Source organism: Populus euphratica, unplaced genomic scaffold (genome assembly GCF_000495115.2).
Source record: "Populus euphratica unplaced genomic scaffold, PopEup_1.0 scaffold99.1, whole genome shotgun sequence".
NCBI lineage: Eukaryota > Viridiplantae > Streptophyta > Magnoliopsida > Malpighiales > Salicaceae > Populus > Populus euphratica.
In genome coordinates this window covers 17,119-35,126 of record NW_011499902.1, presented here as the reverse complement: position 1 = coordinate 35,126, position 18,008 = coordinate 17,119, and the positions used below count along the sequence as shown (strand labels likewise).

The 18,008-nt window shown below is 32.6% G+C and overlaps 3 protein-coding genes across 3 annotated transcripts in view; 1 reads left to right on the top strand and 2 right to left on the bottom strand.

Annotated features, from left to right (window-relative positions):
- LOC105132975 (Thioredoxin superfamily protein) overlaps positions 1–1,429 on the top strand; it is a 2,015-nt gene extending 586 nt beyond the window's left edge. Inside the window, exon 2 of the mRNA XM_011036726.1 lies at positions 951–1,429. Coding sequence (XP_011035028.1) covers positions 951–1,204 — 254 coding nt within the window. The 3' untranslated portion in view covers positions 1,205–1,429. The remainder of the gene's footprint in view (positions 1–950) is intronic.
- A 698-nt stretch (positions 1,430–2,127) lies between these two features.
- Positions 2,128–8,034, bottom strand: SYN3 (Rad21/Rec8-like family protein). Its single transcript, XM_011036725.1, has 12 exons — positions 7,804–8,034; positions 6,888–7,149; positions 6,721–6,805; positions 6,568–6,629; positions 5,887–6,473; positions 5,657–5,798; positions 5,440–5,576; positions 4,749–5,341; positions 4,333–4,372; positions 4,173–4,218; positions 3,926–4,061; positions 2,128–2,270 (listed from the first exon to the last, which is right to left on the bottom strand). The coding sequence occupies exons 1-12, from the start codon at positions 7,925–7,927 to the stop codon at positions 2,172–2,174; spliced, it is 2,313 nt and encodes a 770-aa protein (XP_011035027.1). The 5' UTR covers positions 7,928–8,034; the 3' UTR covers positions 2,128–2,171.
- A 5,577-nt stretch (positions 8,035–13,611) lies between these two features.
- LOC105132973 (probable ribose-5-phosphate isomerase 2) lies at positions 13,612–15,192 on the bottom strand. The gene has a single exon (XM_011036724.1). It carries the CDS (start codon positions 14,854–14,856, stop codon positions 14,041–14,043), a length of 816 nt encoding a protein of 271 aa, XP_011035026.1. The 5' UTR covers positions 14,857–15,192; the 3' UTR covers positions 13,612–14,040.
- Positions 15,193–18,008: the final 2,816 nt, after the last annotated feature.

Sequence of the window (18,008 nt, the reverse complement as noted above, 5' to 3'; positions counted from 1 at the left end):
CCTCTCAATTACCATTTCTGCATCAATAAATATAGTCTTTTATTCAGAAAAAAGCACATGAAATTGAAAAACAAAAGCATGTTTCAAGTAATATATGACATGGTGCTGTTTCTGGAACCTAAATTCTCAGACTATATTTATTGATGCAGAAATGGTAATTGAGAGTAGAGAGATAAAGTTCAAGTAAAGATAAGGGAAGAGCATTGAGTGGCTCAAGAAGCCAAATGGTTTAGGAACATTGTGTGTGTATGTGTTTGTGAACATATGTTTTCTAATGATACAAAAACTGAATTCACCAAAATTAGATATTTGTGAGCACATTTACAGTTTGCAGTCTTAAGATTTCCTCCAGCTTTTTCTTCAAGTACTGTTATTTTTTTAAGATAATTTCGCCAGAGGTCACTGCTGAACTTCTGGATGAGTTATTCAACGTTTTAGGGAGCTAGCTATAATAGAGTTGGGTACTGGGGTTGCCCATCAGAGAAGAAAATCTGTACCCTTAACAACATCAAGGCCAAACAAGCAGTCTAGAACATGAATGGAGAATGAAGGGCTTTAGAAGAGATAACCTCAGTTGAAATGCTGGCAAAGCATCTCCTCTGCCTCTTTAGTTTGTAGTTTGTAGTTTGTGCTATTTGAAATGTAACTATTACCGTTCAAATAGCCACGGATATATATTTTGAACTCTTATAGAAATGACTCATTTGGAATGGCCTTCGCATCATTTATGGCCCGGTACTGAGGCATTGGTTCAACTCTTGGTTCATTATTCTTGTGGAACATTCTTTTGAGTGAAGAACTTGGAATCTTTTATTCGATGTATAAAAAATGTGCTGTTTTTGGTACAAATCTGTGGATTTTGTGAGGTCTGAGTCACTTGTTTTGAGAAATATGACAATATTTGAATCCAGAATGTAATTTAATGCTTTCTTTTTGACATCTTTAACCAGATTGTGTGAGAGCTGAACCTGTAATATTGAAGAAGCTGGAAGCATTGCCAGATGATGTGGCACTTCTGCGAGCTTATGTTGGAGATAGACCAACATGGAGGAATCCCCAGCACCCATGGCGAGTAGACTCAAGGTTCAAGCTCAAAGGAGTTCCTACATTGATCAGCTGGGAGAATGATGCCATCAAAGGTCGCCTTGAGGACTACGAAGCTCACCTTGAACACAAGATCAATGCCCTTGTTTCTGGGAATTAACTTGGCATTATTCCAGCTTATGAGATGGTTGGAAATCTTATGATTCTTATTAGGACTATCCGAACATTTACCCAATCAAGTGTAGCTTGTTCGTCTTGCACCTAGAGCTTTCAAGTCTTTGTGAAAGCCTAATGAAGCCCAAAAAGACATTAATAGCTTCTTGATGATATTATGTTCCAAGAAGTTGCCCAGAAGAAATCAAGAATGTCTTCTTTTTCTTTTTTATTTGTCTAGAGAAATTTGGTGTTTTTGGTAGATGGTAGTTGTTATAGTTCTGCAGTCGATCAAAACCAGTGATTTGAATTGGAATCATTGAGAACAACCTTTGGGGCTGTGAGAGCAGACTCTGCTAATCCAGCACTTCGGATGCAAAGGCTCACAAAATGCGCGTTGTGCATGCAATAGTTTTGAGTCTCTTAGTGGGAGTGTTTAGTTTTGGCAGTGGAAAATTATGATGATGGTCCGCCATGCTGTTGGATGCTGATCCATACCTGTTTCAAGAAGCCAGCAAAATTGCTCACTTCAATTGCTGGTTCTGATCTAAACATGAAACAAGGGGATCTGAACCATTTTTTTTTTTTTTCACTATTTCTACCAGATCCATTAACAACAGATGATAGAAATAGAAGACCTTGTTACTTAGGTTAAAATGCCTCTTTGATTACAATGATTTGGCATGTCTTCCCAACTTGCATAACCCATTCACAGTGAGTTCTACAAAATCTCTATCACCATGCATCCCCCACCCCCTTACATGTAGGGTGATTTACATTTTAACTGTTTCATTTTTCAGTAATCAGGTAAATTGGCCACTAAACCAGGACAAATAGCAGTAGTAAATGATCAACATCACTTTCAATAGGTCTCCAAAAATGAAATCAATTTCTAAATATTGTGGTTAATATTATTTCTTATAGTCATACCTATACATAAGGCCTGCAAGGCACTTTAAATAGCTTCTATAACTTCATAATTGGGCCTTTGATAGCGTTGAAGTCAACTTCAAAGCAATGTCACCATAAGGTTCCTCCTGTTGAACATCAATAAGCCCATAGCTCTTCAAAACCTGCAATTCACCATAAAAAATCACATAATAAGAAGCACGGTGAAGGAAGAAAGGTTGCATTTTTAATGCTTATGAAAAGATGTAAGAATCATCAAAATGAGAATACTGCTTAAAGATAAAATTGTTTGATGAAGAACAAATTTCAGGACTAAGCCACCATGATGGAACTAAGAAAAGTTTGCCAATATAAGAACCATGTGCCAAGGAGCCACAGACAATTCTATGCACTAGCTGTGATTTGCCAAACAATAATCCTGTCTTGGAATGAAAGATAAAGCATCTAAAGATGCAAAAATCTTTAACAAACCTGAGTGCACCAAATGTGTGATATTAAAGAAATAGTTGCACGATAATAAACAGCTTTAAGTAAACCATTTTCTCTTTAAAAATAATTATGAATTATTAGGTGGTCTGCTTTACCTCAGGTACCATAAACCTATTATCTGCAGAGACAGACATACTCGAGAATGCTTGTAGCCAAAAAGTTAGACAAGAGAATACAGGTACAAGCTGTGTTACATGTTATGTAACTGAAACACATTTATGGAAATAATTGTGAAAATATCAATAATTGTTAGGCAAAATAAGTCTCTGAAAAAAGATTTGCTAGTGAATGCACAAACACATATAAGTCTCCAATAGAGGAAACTACTACTAGAAGGCAATAAAAAAAATTCATTAAAAAGAAAACAAATAAAGGATCGTATCTTTGATGAAGTGATTAACAGTCAAGTCTACAGCACAGGCCTAAACACTGCACCTGATCCCACTGATAAAACAAACTTGGTGGTTTTCCTGGTATGTTAAAAAGTATAAATATCAATGAAAACAGAGGGGAAGCAAAGAAAGAGGTTCAATGACTGACTTTTGATGAGAAAATTAAGTGGTTCCTAAGATAGGCAAGGTAAACACTGACAAAGTTGATGAATATGTGAAGTTCATGTCCATAGAGAGACCAATTTACTTGGTTCATAAGAAGTCTAAAATTTATGGACACAAAAGCAATATTTGGCTGGGTGGTTAGTACAAAGGATACTGGAAATCAATTTTTGGTGGGGTGGTTAGAAGAAAGGATACTAAGAGGATCAACAACACGCAAAAAGAAACTGAGGCAGGAAAAATTCTTTTCTGAACATGATTGGCGTTTTCAAGGAAACAAGCAAATAAATCATGTTGAAATCACCATAGATCCATCTATAAGACAACAATAACAAGTTCTTCTAAACAGAATTGTCTTTATTTCTGCTTTGAAGTGGATAAAAAAAAAACCATCGTAAAAATTGAGACTAACTGCACCACAAAGTCAGCATTCTTGCTATAAAAAAGGACAGCTTAAGAAGCATTAGGTCTTGGGATTCAATAAAGTTTAATTTTATCTTTATGGTTTTACAATGCAAGCTTCTTGCTCAAGATTCAAAGTTGAATCATTGCCTTTTGGCCCCAGAGTAAAAGACCAAGTAATGCTGAATATGCGGTAGTATTGTCATGATAACAGGAATTGGAGAGGGAACAATGACAGGGTCAAAACACTTCAACAATCTTTGTTTAAATGGGGAGGCTTTCTTTCCTTCATGGTTTTTTTCTTTCACAAAAAGGTTTAGATTGGTGGTAACTGACAAAGGATCCATTATGCATGAAATGACTTTGCAGCTTACCATTGTTTCAAAGAACATCCGAGCACATAACTTTCTCGTTTTTCCTTGTAAGATACTGGTGAGACTGATATCTCCAGATGACTCTTCTGACAATGGGATAATAGGAGAATGTTCTTTTAAATATTTAGCCACACCCCTGCATGCCAGCACAAGCAAATAAAAAGACAGCAGCTAAAAGGAACTGATAATTTTGAATCAACAGGAAAGAATTTCCTCCAGGCATGGGGAATAAAGAAAAAGAAAGTACCTTGTCCTCACAGACAATGAATCAATGTCTCGAGTACCCAAGGATCCTGCAATAAGCATAAATCTGTCATCCACATATCATGCATTAAAAAATAAAGTTGTTGAAATTGTGTACATTTGATATTATTCAATTTCTAGGAAACAAGAAAATATCAGCTTACCAACTGGTGTGTTGTCTGCTTCTAGTATTTTAGCAAGGCCCTACAAAAATATAATATTGGAGTCAGGAGTATCATTAACTTCGTCAAGTAGCTCAGAAGAAAAGGTGCAAGAACAAGGTTTGATATGACACACAAGGAATAAGGCATGAGTTTTATGCTTTATGCATCTACAATAATGAAAAAATTGTAAGTACAAGTGCATTATTGAGAAGTGGAGTATGAAATATCATGTACATGCCTTACTTTCAAATCAACAGCTTCATATATTTTAGCTCTGAGAGTGACATGGGCCATGCAGATGTAGCAGCAATTACAATTAAAAAGAAACACAATTATAGAAACTGTCAATGCAAAAGCATGTGACAAAAGGAATAAAGAGTCTAGGTTCTCAAATCACAAGAAAACAAACTACTTACATCATCTTCTGCAGTCTTCATCAATTCAGGAATATCAGAGAGCCCAGTGTTCTGTTCACCTAACTGATAAGTTCCAGGGGAAGCTGAAAATTCTGGAGTGTGCACAGTTGTAGATGTTCCTTCCTGGGGTACTGTTCCTGATCCAAAGCTGCTTATTGGCATGGGAGTGAAGTCATCTCTTCTAAGAGAAGAAGGCATGAATCTTCCTGGAGAAGGCATGGGCATTGCTGGAGAAGGCAGGTCTGATAAAAAGTCATTGCCATCATGATCTCCATCATTTCGAAGTCGTTCGATTTCCATATCGATTTCAGGTAAAACACTGTGGTCATAACAGCCTAGATCCTGTTGGGGTCGCTCCTTTTCCATGCCAGATTGACGTCCTGGAACAGGAGATTGTGCAATCATAGGCTCTGAGATGGGTTCAGCTGTGGGAGCAGGAGAGCTTGCCATCCTAGGCTCAGGGATGGCTTCAGTTTCAGGGCCAGGAGATGTTGTAACCCCATGCTCTGAAATAGCTCCCTGTTCAAGAGTCAAATGAGGTTTTGTAGTAATATAATCCCTCTCAGAAAGCTTGCATAAATCTTCACAAGACCCTGGTGATAGACAAGCATCAAAATTCTCTTGAAAATCAATTCCACAACCTTGAAGGTAATGAGCAAGAAAAAATTCATTAGAAGTAAGACCCCCTCACCAGTTATCAAAGGCTCATAAAAGATTTGTTCCTTTCTCAGACTATTGGTCAACCTCCATATACCCACCATAGAGGATGGCCTCGTCCTCTTCTGTCGCATCAGATCACTAGGATCCTCAAGTGCCCTCCTCATAAACCTAGCAAAGTTTCATATACTTGTATCAGTAAGCAGGGCCATGGAAAAAGTAGTTTTACACGCACCCATAACAAATCTTACCTATTAGTCAACACTGTGGCCTCATCAAATTGCATCCTCCTCCTCCTCCTCCTTGGCCGTGGCTGCTGAGCAGGTGGAGGCCCTGGTTGTGGCTGCTGAGCAGGTGGAGTTGAACGAATGGCAAATTGTGGTGATATATTCCCTGAAATAAAAACAAGAAGCTCGTTAAAAGTAAATATACAAGCCCTAAAGACACTTACAACCCAAGCATATAAGAAGTAAGCTCTCACCAAATGAACCATGTGTGTCAAAAACATCAGGAATATCTTGTGAAGCAGCAGAAGTAGGTGCTTTTGAATGCTGCTGAAATGGTAAAGACTTCTCTAGAGAAGGTAAAGCATCTTCCATTATTGGAGAAAGGAAATCCTTCTCATTTAGAACTTCGTCTAAAGATCTACTTGGTTCAGCTGCATCAACCCTTCTAGTTGGACTCAATGGAGGAAAGCTTTCTGAGCCCAAATCAGTGGCAGCATCACGCATAACTTCAATTTCTGGAGGGGAATTTTCCCCTCTAAGACTTTGGTTAAGACTCTCAGTAGGTACTGATGTCTGATTACTTGGACCAGGATCCTGAAAATCCCCAGTGTGCATTAGAACTTCTGTCTGATTACTTGGAGCAGGATCTCGAAAATCCTCAGTATCCATTGGGTCTTCTGGTTGATTACTTTGACCAGGATCATGAAAATCCATATCATCCACAAGCACATCTGTCTGATTACTTGCACCAGGTCCAGTCTCGTTATTCACAACTGTCTGAGTCCTTTGACCTGTATCTTGAGAAGGCAAGTCACCATCGCCTGGAGGTGGTGGATGGATACTGTAGTTACAAAAGGATTAATATTAGATGGATATCTTCATCTAAATTCCAAAAAAAGAAAGAGTGCATCTTTCAACTGCAATTTGGGGCATACTCATCCACTGGTCTAGCCTCTGAACTAGGATCCTGTTCTGGAACTGATGGACAGATATTATCCTACACAAAAATTGCATGCAAGTGATAATGCATTCCAATAAGTCATATCACAGTACAAAATCATCACCAAACCATAGAAAATAATATGGACCTCATCGACATGTATGGTGATGTAAGGAGAAATTTGATCTGTCATTGTGATTTCCTCGTAACTCTTGAGATGATTATCCGGGGACCTAACAACAAACCTATAGCATCAGAAATAAATTTTAAAACACAAAAACATGAACAAAAAACTTGAGATGTTTTAAAGTTTACCCTTCAGGATCTAAGTAATCACTCATGTCAAAGCCATCAAGGTTGAGGGTTGGTGGCAAAGTGATAGACTCGAATGTTGCTGTTGTGGCGTTCTCTGGCAAATTAACTTCTGTAGTTGTGAAAGCCTTGTTTAGCCCAGCAAGAGCAACGGTACAATCTTGGAAAAGGTAATCAACTTTCTTTTTATATATCCGAACAACACCTAGCAAAAGGTGGCCTGACATTCTCAACGCAATCGGAACTTCCGGGAACATAATTCGATCTAAAAACACATTCATAAGATAAAAAAAGAATTCAACGACCACAACTCCCGTCAGTATATTAGAAAATTAGATGTAACTAATTGAAAATTAAAAATCAGACAGGGGAATCAAAATAATTAAAAAAAAAAAAGAAGCACTGCGAAACCAGGGTTATTCACCGAAGAAGCAAAGATGTTTTCTTTCACAAATTAATCTTCATTACAATTCAAGAAAAAGAAGAAAGCTGGGGATTTAGACCTACTAAGCAAAGAAACATATTAGACAAATTTATTAATTCTCTTTGAAAAGTAGAACCACAAAACTGGAAAAACAATAAAAAAAAAACCTAAATTCCAACCACTGAAAAAAAAATTGCAAAATTTCCATTACCCTTAAAAAAAATTGCAAAATTAACATCTACAAAACCCTTCATTTTCTCAATGTAATGCAAATTCAGTTACGCTATAAGCAGTGTACCATATCAAAAAAATGCAGCTCAATTCATTAAAAAGAGAAAAGGATTGAAGAAAAAGAAGAGATTTTTATGCCACCAAATAGCTTAATCGATGAAAACAAATACAGCCCAGATCATAAAAGGCAAAAAATTACAGACTTAAGATCCAAAAAATCATTCTTTTTTTTAAAGAAAAAAAAAACAGAGAGTGATAGCATACCGACAGTGGAGGGGATATCAGTGGAGGTATAGTGAGATTTCTTGAGCCTGTGTTGAAGATGAGCAGCGCACCAAACAGTCCCTAAAGGACCCTTCCTTGCTAAGAACGTCTGCGAATAAAACATCTTCCTCTTCTTCTTCTAGGATTCTAAAGAGAGAAAGGGAATTCAAGAGAGAGTGGGGGAGGTTTTTCTTTTCATCTATCAGATAATGGTTTGAGGTTTTAGGTTTTATGCAGAGAATTAATTTTGGCGCCGGAAACGATACTGGCGCCAAAGGGAGAGGGCCTTCGTTTTTGTGTTTTGTAAAATGCGCTTCGTTATGTAGTTATTTACTTCTTCTGCCATTCCATTAACGATGAGATGGAGACGGAAACGACATTACTTGTGATTGAAACACTTGTCCATCAGCCAAAACAGGTTTTAGTTTTGGAAGATTTAATGTTAAAAACAATTTAGAATTGGGTTTTAATTATTTTCAAAATCCCACAATTACCATCCTCTTGTTTTAGGTCATAAGAAATTGCTCAATTTAGATTAATTTTATTATTTTCTTATAAGATCAGATATGATTTTCTCTGTGTCTATCTCTATCTTATATTGTATGTATATCTAGTAGTTATAGCTTTTATGTATATCTTTATTACATATCTTTAGTATCATAAAAATTCTCATATAAAAATTAATTGGCATTGTACTATTTTCTATCAATGCTAAGAATGTTGCAACATCAACTCCCAAAAATTTAAAAATCTTCCAAAATAATTTGGCATTTGATTTGGCTAATGAATGTGTTCTTGATTTGGCTAATGAATGTGTTTAAAATTATTGTTTATAACTTGATTATCTCTAAAGAATTTCTTTTCACCTATTGTGATTCTCGTATCATTAAAAAAAAAAAAAAACCATTCCACCTCATACGTGTGCAGGTATGGTAATGGATACTATCAAAGGGGGAGTGTGGTTTGAATCTAATTTAATCTGATTTTTTTATTAAATTAATATAATTTTAGTATTTTTAAATTGATATGATATAATGATATCAAAAATAATTTTTTAAATAAAAAAATAATATTAAAATATATTTTAACATGAAAAGTTATTTAAAAAATAATTGCAACCATATTGTTAAACAAACTAACTTCATATAATATTTTTTTTGCCATATTGTTAAACAAACTAACTTCATATAGTATTTTTTTTTTTTAGGAAATCAATTTTGATTTTTAAATAAAAAATTCTAATGCATAATAAATAAATTGATTTTCTGTTTTTTTTTAAGGAAGTCTTTTTTTTTTATTTCATTATTGATGCAGTTGCTGTGAGTTTATGACACTCTCCAACTGAAATCTAAATCTTATTTTATAAAATATTTTTTATTTTCTTGAAAATATTGTTATTATAAAATATTTTAAAGTAAAAAAATATTTGATTTGCTTGGAGAATTTTAATCGATATAAAATATTTTACACTCAAAGAAACAAATAAGCTTAAAATAACGAGAAATAATTTATGAATTTAAAAAAATTAAAACATTTTACAAAACTAGTCTCAATAATAAATCATGCGCCCCACCATCAATTAATTCTTATAATTTCCTTTATAAAACTTTTTTCATAAATAGCAAACACTTAATTCAAATAGTTTTTAATAACATAATCAAATAATGAAAAATAAATATTTTTCATATACCATATTTTCCGAAACAAGTTATTTTACAAGAAAAAGAAATGGAGTCTAGAATTTCACTAATCTAAGGGATACATAAATCTATATAACTTTGGAAGGCCAGCAATGCCAACTTCCATGAAGATTTTGATTTTTTCTTTCTCCAAAATTGCTCTCTTGCTTCAGAAAGATGGATGGCTCTGTAGCTCCATGCCTCCCCTGAGTCCATTGCAGCAAGAGCAGGGAGGAGGCAACCATGTGATAATGAGAAATGCAGGCCTTATTGCCATCCCCTTTTGATACCTTGCAGAGACTTGAACCAAGGTTAACCTGATGGAGCTGTAAACTTCATCATTTGAAGCAGCAAATCCCATCACTCAGTGTAGAAGATCCCAGTTGGTTTAAAATGCTATAGGCATCATCTGTATTGTAGCAACCATGGAAGCTTAACCTCCATAAAATTAAATCCTAGTTAGTTTAAAATCCCATCATTTGTATTTTCTTGTTTGATGACTGAATCTCCAATACCAACAACTGGTAGAGAAGATAATAAAGAGTAAGTAGAGAAATGGTGACTCCTTGTCTGCTTGGCAGTTTTCTACAAATATAATAGAGAATAAATAGAGATTTTGCAACCGAATTTTTTTCTTGGCAAATTGATATTAGCAGCCACACAACAAAAACACCAGAAGCCTATGAAGAACAGCTTCAGCAGACAACAACAATAACACCACAACGATTACAACCTCTGCAGCAGCTTCAACAGCAACACCACGACGATTACAGTCTTTGCAGCAGCTTCAGCAGGCACCACAACAATTACAGCCCTGTCACAATCTTGATCAACACCTATCAGTTTATCACACCAACATCAAAGATTGCATGGATAACTCACCGACGACTACTTCACTTCAGAATAGTAACTCATCATACATGGCAACTGCAGCAGCCGTGAATATAGGAATAAAATCTCCTTATAGTATTGATACATTAGAGACATATCAGACTCCATAAATAAAGCATCCTGCAACTATGGAAAGATAATTAAACGAGAAATCCTATAGCTATGGAAAGTCAATAGTTGCTTTAAAATATAGAACATCATAGGCAATGTAATACATTCAGCGTGCTCACGTTTGGAACCAAGTGTGTGTGTGTGTGTGACAGAATTAAAAAAAATACAATAAGTATTTCTTCACCGATTGTCCATTTTTTCTTTTTTCTCTTGGCATCAGAGCTCGAGTGAGCACACACAAAACAACACCCTATCAAAGCCCCAAGGCTGTTCTATTCAGAGCTGGCATCTCAGCTCGAAAAATTTTAACCAGCGTCATAGCTGGTTCTCATCTCATATAGACATTATAAACACATAATTCACTCAACAACTTACATTTTATAGGCAACAACAATAATGTAATCAGCAGTGCACACAACACCCTTCCTCAGCACTTCACAACAGCTCATATCAATTTTCATTCAATGGGAGAGGGTTTCAAACCCAGCAAAACCTAGAGATCAAAACAAGAGATATTTCACACCAGATATTTAACGACACCTCCCATCACTAGAAGAACATCGTATAACCCAAACAGAAAGAGATCTTTATCATGAATACAAATGCCAATATTGTGGTACAATGAGTCATATTGCTAAAATCTATTGGTAGGTGCCCAAAAAGGAAAAAAAATTCTAGGATAGTAAAATCCCACAAATACTGGCAATTCTTACACTAGAAAACACCGTTGCAGATATAAAATAGACATCAGAAACTAGTGCCTCAAATCACATGACATCTAAGCTAAGTATATTAATTGACATTCGAGAATATTTTGGTAATGATTCTATCATTATTGGTAATGGTTCTTCTCTACCCATTATTGGTATTAGAGATTCCGTCATTAAACAAGAAAATACCCCTGTTGGGATCCAACCCATGTTCACATAATCACATGATGTATCATATGCTTTACCCTTAATCAAGGCCATGGTTATTACACTTAAACTATCCGATGGGTTAACCTGCTAACTGAATTGATTCAAGTAAGATAAAAGATCGAGATAAATAAAAACTTCACAAAATTTGATTGGAAAAAGATAAAAGATCGAGATAAATAAAAACTTTACAAAATCTGGTTGGGATCTTTTATTTTTTTTCATGTGTTTTTTCTTCCAACAAAAAATCCATCTTTTTTTATATTTTCTAACTAGTTACTATCCTTTTCAAAATTTATTATATAAATATTAGAAAAATATTTATTTTTTTAATTTATAATTTAAAATTATTTAGTATATATACTCTATATTTACAAAAAAAAAATTATATTTTTTCAATATGAGATAAAAAATATTTTTTAGTTTAAATATTTTAATTTAAAAAGATAACATACTAACATAATATTTTTTCAATATATAATAAAAAACATTTTAAAATTCATTATTTATAACATATCTAACCTATATTCTCATAGATTTTTTATTTTTATTTTTTTTATATAAAATATTAAAATTTTAATTTTTTTTAAATTTTTTTCTAGATTGACCTGAATCAATCCATGTCACCCGGATCCCAACTCTTTGGTTGAATAAACCTCCAAATCAGATCTAATAACTATTATCGAGGTAATAGTTTAAATATTTTAATTTAAAAAGATAATATTCTAACATAATATCTTTTCAATATATAATAAAAAATATTTTAAAATAATATTTTAAATTTCATTATTTATAACATATCTAACTTATATTCTCCTAGATTGTTTTTTTTTTATTTTTTTTATATAAAATATTAAAATTTCAAAAAAATTTTAAATTTTTTTCTGGACCTGAATCAACCCACGTCACCCGGATCCCGACTCTTTGGTTGAATTAACCTCCAAGTTAGATCTAATAACTATGATCGAGGCAATAACAACAATGATATATTGTCCATTTGTCCTTTTAGCTTTAATATCAATATAAATCGAGATTGAAATCAGGTTTAGCTTATATTCACATTGATCGTTTTCTAAATTTTTTTATATGAAATATTAAAATTTTAAATATTTTTTTTAATTTCTAGATTAATCTGGGTCAATCCATGTAATCCGAAACCTAGATTCTTAGTCGGGTAAACCCCAGGTCAGATATGAGAACTATGCTTGAGGCAATAGGCAATAGCACAACACTGACGTATTGCCCATGTGTCCTGTTAGCTTCAATAGCAATATAAATTGAGATTGAGATCAGCTCAACAGCAATGCTTTCCAAAAAAGAGAGGGTAAAAAAAAGAAGGAAAGCAATGAGATAGAGAATGTGAAGCAATTGATTCAGACATTAATTCAAGCTATATAAATGCTAATAAGGAAGCAAATTGTGGTTGCAATCTAGAAAATATATGACTAGACACGAGAATTTCACTGCTGTAGTAAGATTATTCACGAGAGAAGATGATATAAAGTGAAATACCAGCAAAGAGGAAGCCTTCTTGATTTGTCTGCAAGCATATTCAAGGCAAAATAATCTATGAACGGACAGAGACAATATTATAATCCTTCAGACATGTACAGCTATGTTTAAATTACCAAGCACACAAGCGATTAGAGCAAATGCATAACATACAGACATCACATTCCAACTTCACCAAAGTTAAAATCAGAAAGTAGTATTGTAACAATCTCATCAGCACGGAGAAGGGCAGCTCAATTAACATAGACATTGTAATTCTATCAGAAAGTAGTATCTCAACAAAACCATTAGCTTCGAGAAGGATGACTCAAATAACATAACCCAACACGAAAATCCAACGTCACCCGAAATTTTAAATGTACTAGTTAAACAAAATTAACCTATGCTCCACTCTGCCCTGCAACCTGCTAGGTATAAAAGAGCCTGGAAGCTAGAACCTCTGTGAGACCACTATGCGTGAAGAATTTCTAAAGTGGATGGTTGTAAATTATGTACTTACAAATCCAAAATTCCTTTATAAGCCTACCACCACTGCTCTTTTCTTGAAGCACCAGTAACAACATTAAAAATAACAAGTATTAGAAATCCACTAAGGCAGAGACCCCATTCTGCAGTTAAACTTGGGATTTAAAATGGCTATCCTCTTAGAAAGGCAAGAATGGTCAGTTCTAGCTACAACAAAATGTTTGATGTGCAAGTAAACTAATTGCAAATTTTCTATTAAATATCTTAGTGATGTTTAAGCGGTGGAACCAGCAAGTACCACGCAAAAAATATCTGAGCAAATTCATCTAGCAAGGCACCAGGTCTATTTTGGAATGTGATAAAAATGAAGCATCTCTTATATTAAATAAATCATAATCCAGCTGACATACATGTGCTTGGTCATTAAGCTGACATAAAACCCTATTTTCCAACCTCCCCCTGTTTTCCAACCTCCTATTCTAAGATTTAAGCCTCTTACTCGGAGACGATACCAAAATTCGAGGAGAATCATCCTCATGAATCATGTAATCTGATGCTAAGGCGACCAAAAACCTCTTCCCTATGGAAACAATGAACAGCAACAGTACTCGTCTTGCCGACATCTTAAAAAATGATAAATTAACTCCTACATGAATCTCTAACTACTTTATAATCTTATTCTTGATGGTGACCCCATGGTCCCCTGCAACAATAACAGTAGTCGCCATATCAAGAAACATTCCATGCTCAACCACGCCAGCTAACCTCAAAATTGCATCACTTGCAGCCTTCAAATCCCCAATATCTCTCTTAAAATACAAATCCACAACATAATTCCCATTATCAGTAACAAAGGGCAACCCACCATTCTCCACTCCATTAGAACTAGCAAAAGTCCTCAACTTTGCCACACAACCTGCATATTCAAACAATTCCTGCAACCTCTTAGCAGTAAATTTCCAACAAAAAGGCACAATCTCAACAGGCATAGCCAAACCACTACCCCCAATATACTTAACCAATTTAGACTCGTCAACAATAACCACGAACTTCTTACAAACACCCTCCACCATTTTCTCTCTCAGCAAAGACCCACCTCTACCTTTAACTAAATTAAGATTTGGATCAATCTCATCAGCCCCATCAATTGCAATATCAAGAACAGGGTGCGAATCAAGATCTGACAAAGGAATACCTAAAGACAAAGCTTGTTCATGTGTTTTTGTTGAAGTAGGTATACCTATAATGTTTTTCAACTTCCCTTGATGCAAAAGCTCCCCAATTCTATCCACAGCATGCTTCGCTGTTGAACCAGTACCAAGACCGACAACCATGCCTGATTCCACCATCTCCACAGCTTTGTAAGCTGCTATTCTTTTAAGCTCATCTTGGGTCAAAACCACAGGAGAAGGAAAAAGCATCTCCATGTCTGGTTTCTCAGAAGTAACAAGATTGAAATGATGATAAGGAATGGCCATGTTTCTTGGTTTCTTTCCTTCTCTTCTAAAAAAAGGGACTAGTTTTGCATTGATGAAGACAGCCCAGATGATAAAAATGTGAACTTTATTGGACCCAGAAAAGGAAATGTAGGTGAAAATCTTGTGTTGGGTGGTGGAGGAGGGGTAGGGCTTGTATGTTAGGAGATGGGGGCTGAGGAGAGGATGGAGAGGGTTCGGTTTCGGAAAGAAGAATTTATAGAGAGGAAGGAAAGTGACAATTTTTAGTTCAACACAAGTTGTCGATGACGATGACGAAAGAGAAAGAAAGAGGCATGTTCAGTGCGGCAGAGGAAAGAAGAACAGGAAAACAAGCATTGTTTAAGTGAGATTGTGCTTTTGGTTTTTTTAATGTATTTTTTATAAATAAATTTTAAAAAATAAACAAAATACTATTTAAATATATTTATAATAAAAATATTTTTAAAAAATAATTATTACTACCGTAATAAACATTATTTACAAAATCACGGTTTCATAAGAGACTCCAGCAACTCAAAGCATCTATTTATTTTTTTATTTTTTAATGTATTTTTTAAAAAAATTAATTTTTTTATTTTAAATTAATATATTTTTAATATTTTTAAATTTTTTTATATTAAAAATAAATTTTAAAAAAATAAAAAAATATTAATATACATCTTAATATGAAAAATTATTTAAAAAATAACTATATGAATCAATTAGGATTGAAAAATAAATCAGGAGTAATTTGTTTAAAAACCTGAGTTATAATGTGATTTGATTTATTTAAATTTAATTTGATTAAAATTAGTTAATTTTTTTTAGATTAACCTTCCTAATTTATAAAAGTAACCTAGCTACCGTCGGGTTTCAGCAGTATAAAAATAAAGGTGTCTGGCAATGGAAACCATCGTCGATGCCTTTTGTCGCAAGTGTAGTGTCATCTTTTGTTCAGTGGGAAGAAAAATACAGATCCTTTCATCCTTTGCTCAATGGATGGAGCTGTCAGTGAGCATGCTGTCAACTTTTCATCCCATTTTCTTCTATTAAATTTAATATTACAATTAATTTCTTCCGAATAAATTCCATCCATTAAATAAGATTCCATAAATCCAATGGTTAGACTCTCTAGAAATGATTTTAAGAAAACTTTTTTAATAAAAGTAATAAATGTGTCTTACTTTATAGGAGCCATTGACTTCATGTGAATGGAATCATTGAGCTTACTTTGTTTTCAAGATTACGAGTGTGTTTTGAAACATTATTTATTTTAAAATATATTAAAATAATGTTATTTATTTTTTAAAAATTAATTTTAATATCAGCATATTAAAATAATCTAAAAATAAAAAAATATTAATTTAAAATAAAAAATAAATTTTTTAAATATTTTTAGAAACAATTTTTGAAGCGCAGTGCCAACAACACCCCTTTGCTGTATTTTTACCCAAATTTATGTATTTATTAATTTTTTAACTTATTTATGCTAAAAATAAATTAAATAAATATTTTTTTAATATATTTATTAAAAAATACTAAAAAATAATCGGTAACAAACATTGATATTTAAAAAAAAGAGCAAAAAAGCAAAACAAAAAAAGGCATGGGTAGTGCTTGCCTCTGACCATTCTCCGCGTCTGCCATATATATATATATATATGTAGAGAGAGAGAAAGAGAGAGAGAGAGAGAGGATGTCTTCGCTTTTAGGTTAAAGAAAATCTACTAGCCGTCTTCTTGGGGAATTTAATTCTTAGCTCAAAACTGTATAATTATCCAGGCGCCGTCACCCATAACTTTAAAAAATCTATTTGATATTTTAATTGATTTTAAAAATTTAGTAGAACAAAATATATCGATTTTATTTTTTTATAGTATTTAATATTATGTGTTTTTTATTTTATTTTTGGATTTAAATAACTTTATGAGTATATCTGATCTTGATAAATAAAAAAAGCATGTAATTAAATAATTAATAAAGAATTTATATTGTTAATGCAAAGGCGTGAATGCGTCTAAATAACAAATGCTATTGTTTGGAAAACAATAATAATATATTTGGAATTAAATCATTATTGAATTAAATGTAATTCAAAAGCGAAAATAAATTTAATTAATTATTATTCTTATATTTGAAATAAAATATTGAATCACAAAATTAAATTAAATTATATATTAAAATAAATTAAATTAACATTGTTGACTATTTTACACTTAATCTAATCAAAGAATAATCCCTTATCTCAATTGTCTGTTTTAAATATAAATTCTTTGCAATTCTTTTTATGAAAAACATTAATATTCTTTATAAAAGAGCGTTGTTTAATTTACATGGGCAGTCAAGCATGAGACCCAATGGAATATTTTCAGAATTTTTAAGGATTGAATAAAGAAGAAAATATGTTTAAGGACTCAACCAAAAATACTTGTTTAGTTTGGGATGGCTTAATAAAGATTTACATATTTTTTTATGCTTAGTTTGGGATGGCTTAATAAAGATTTACCCAAAAATATTTTTATGAAGATATTTTTTATGTATGAAAAGTGAAAAATTAAACGTATTTAAATATATTTTATTTATTTATCCCAAATCATATACTTGCTGTGGATTTAAATAATTATGTACCTACTATTTCAAGCTATTAGGCTTACACATTTCTTTGGCTGTGTTTATTTAGTTGTAGCTTTTTATGTTTGCGGTATAAAAAAAATAATAAAATATTTAATAGTATATTAAATTATGTTTTTAATTGTAAAGTCCATTAAAAAATTAAATTTAAAATATAATTTTTAATAAATAGTTTTTACATGTTTTTTGTAACCAAGTTTCATAAATTTCTGTTTATTTTTGTGTTTTAAAAATATTTTTTTAAAATTTTAATTTTTTTAATTTTAATTTTAATTTTTTTTGTATTTTTAGATTATTTAGATGCTTTGATATCAAAAATAATTTTAAAAAAATAAAAAAATTATTTTAATGTATTTCAAGCTAAAATCATTTAGAAAAACAACTATAATCATATAATTACTAAACATTTTATACATATTTTTAATTATATATAAATCTTAATTATAATTTTTATTAAATATATATTTAAATCTAACTCTAACTATATTTTTTTAAAACTTATTTTTTTTTAAATCACAACTAAATTCAAGTTAGCGTGCACT

Coding starts and splice junctions, on each gene's coding strand:
- SYN3 (XM_011036725.1), bottom strand. CDS start 7,927: ATGTTTTATTCGCAGACGTTCTTAGCAAGGAAGGGTCCTTTAGGGACT. Junction 5,577..5,656: donor GCCACAGTGTTGACTAATAG/GTAAGATTTGTT, acceptor AAACTTTGCTAG/GTTTATGAGGAGGGCACTTG. Junction 2,271..3,925: donor GGATGTTCTTTGAAACAATG/GTAAGCTGCAAA, acceptor GGTGAATTGCAG/GTTTTGAAGAGCTATGGGCT.
- LOC105132973 (XM_011036724.1), bottom strand. CDS start 14,856: ATGGCCATTCCTTATCATCATTTCAATCTTGTTACTTCTGAGAAACCA.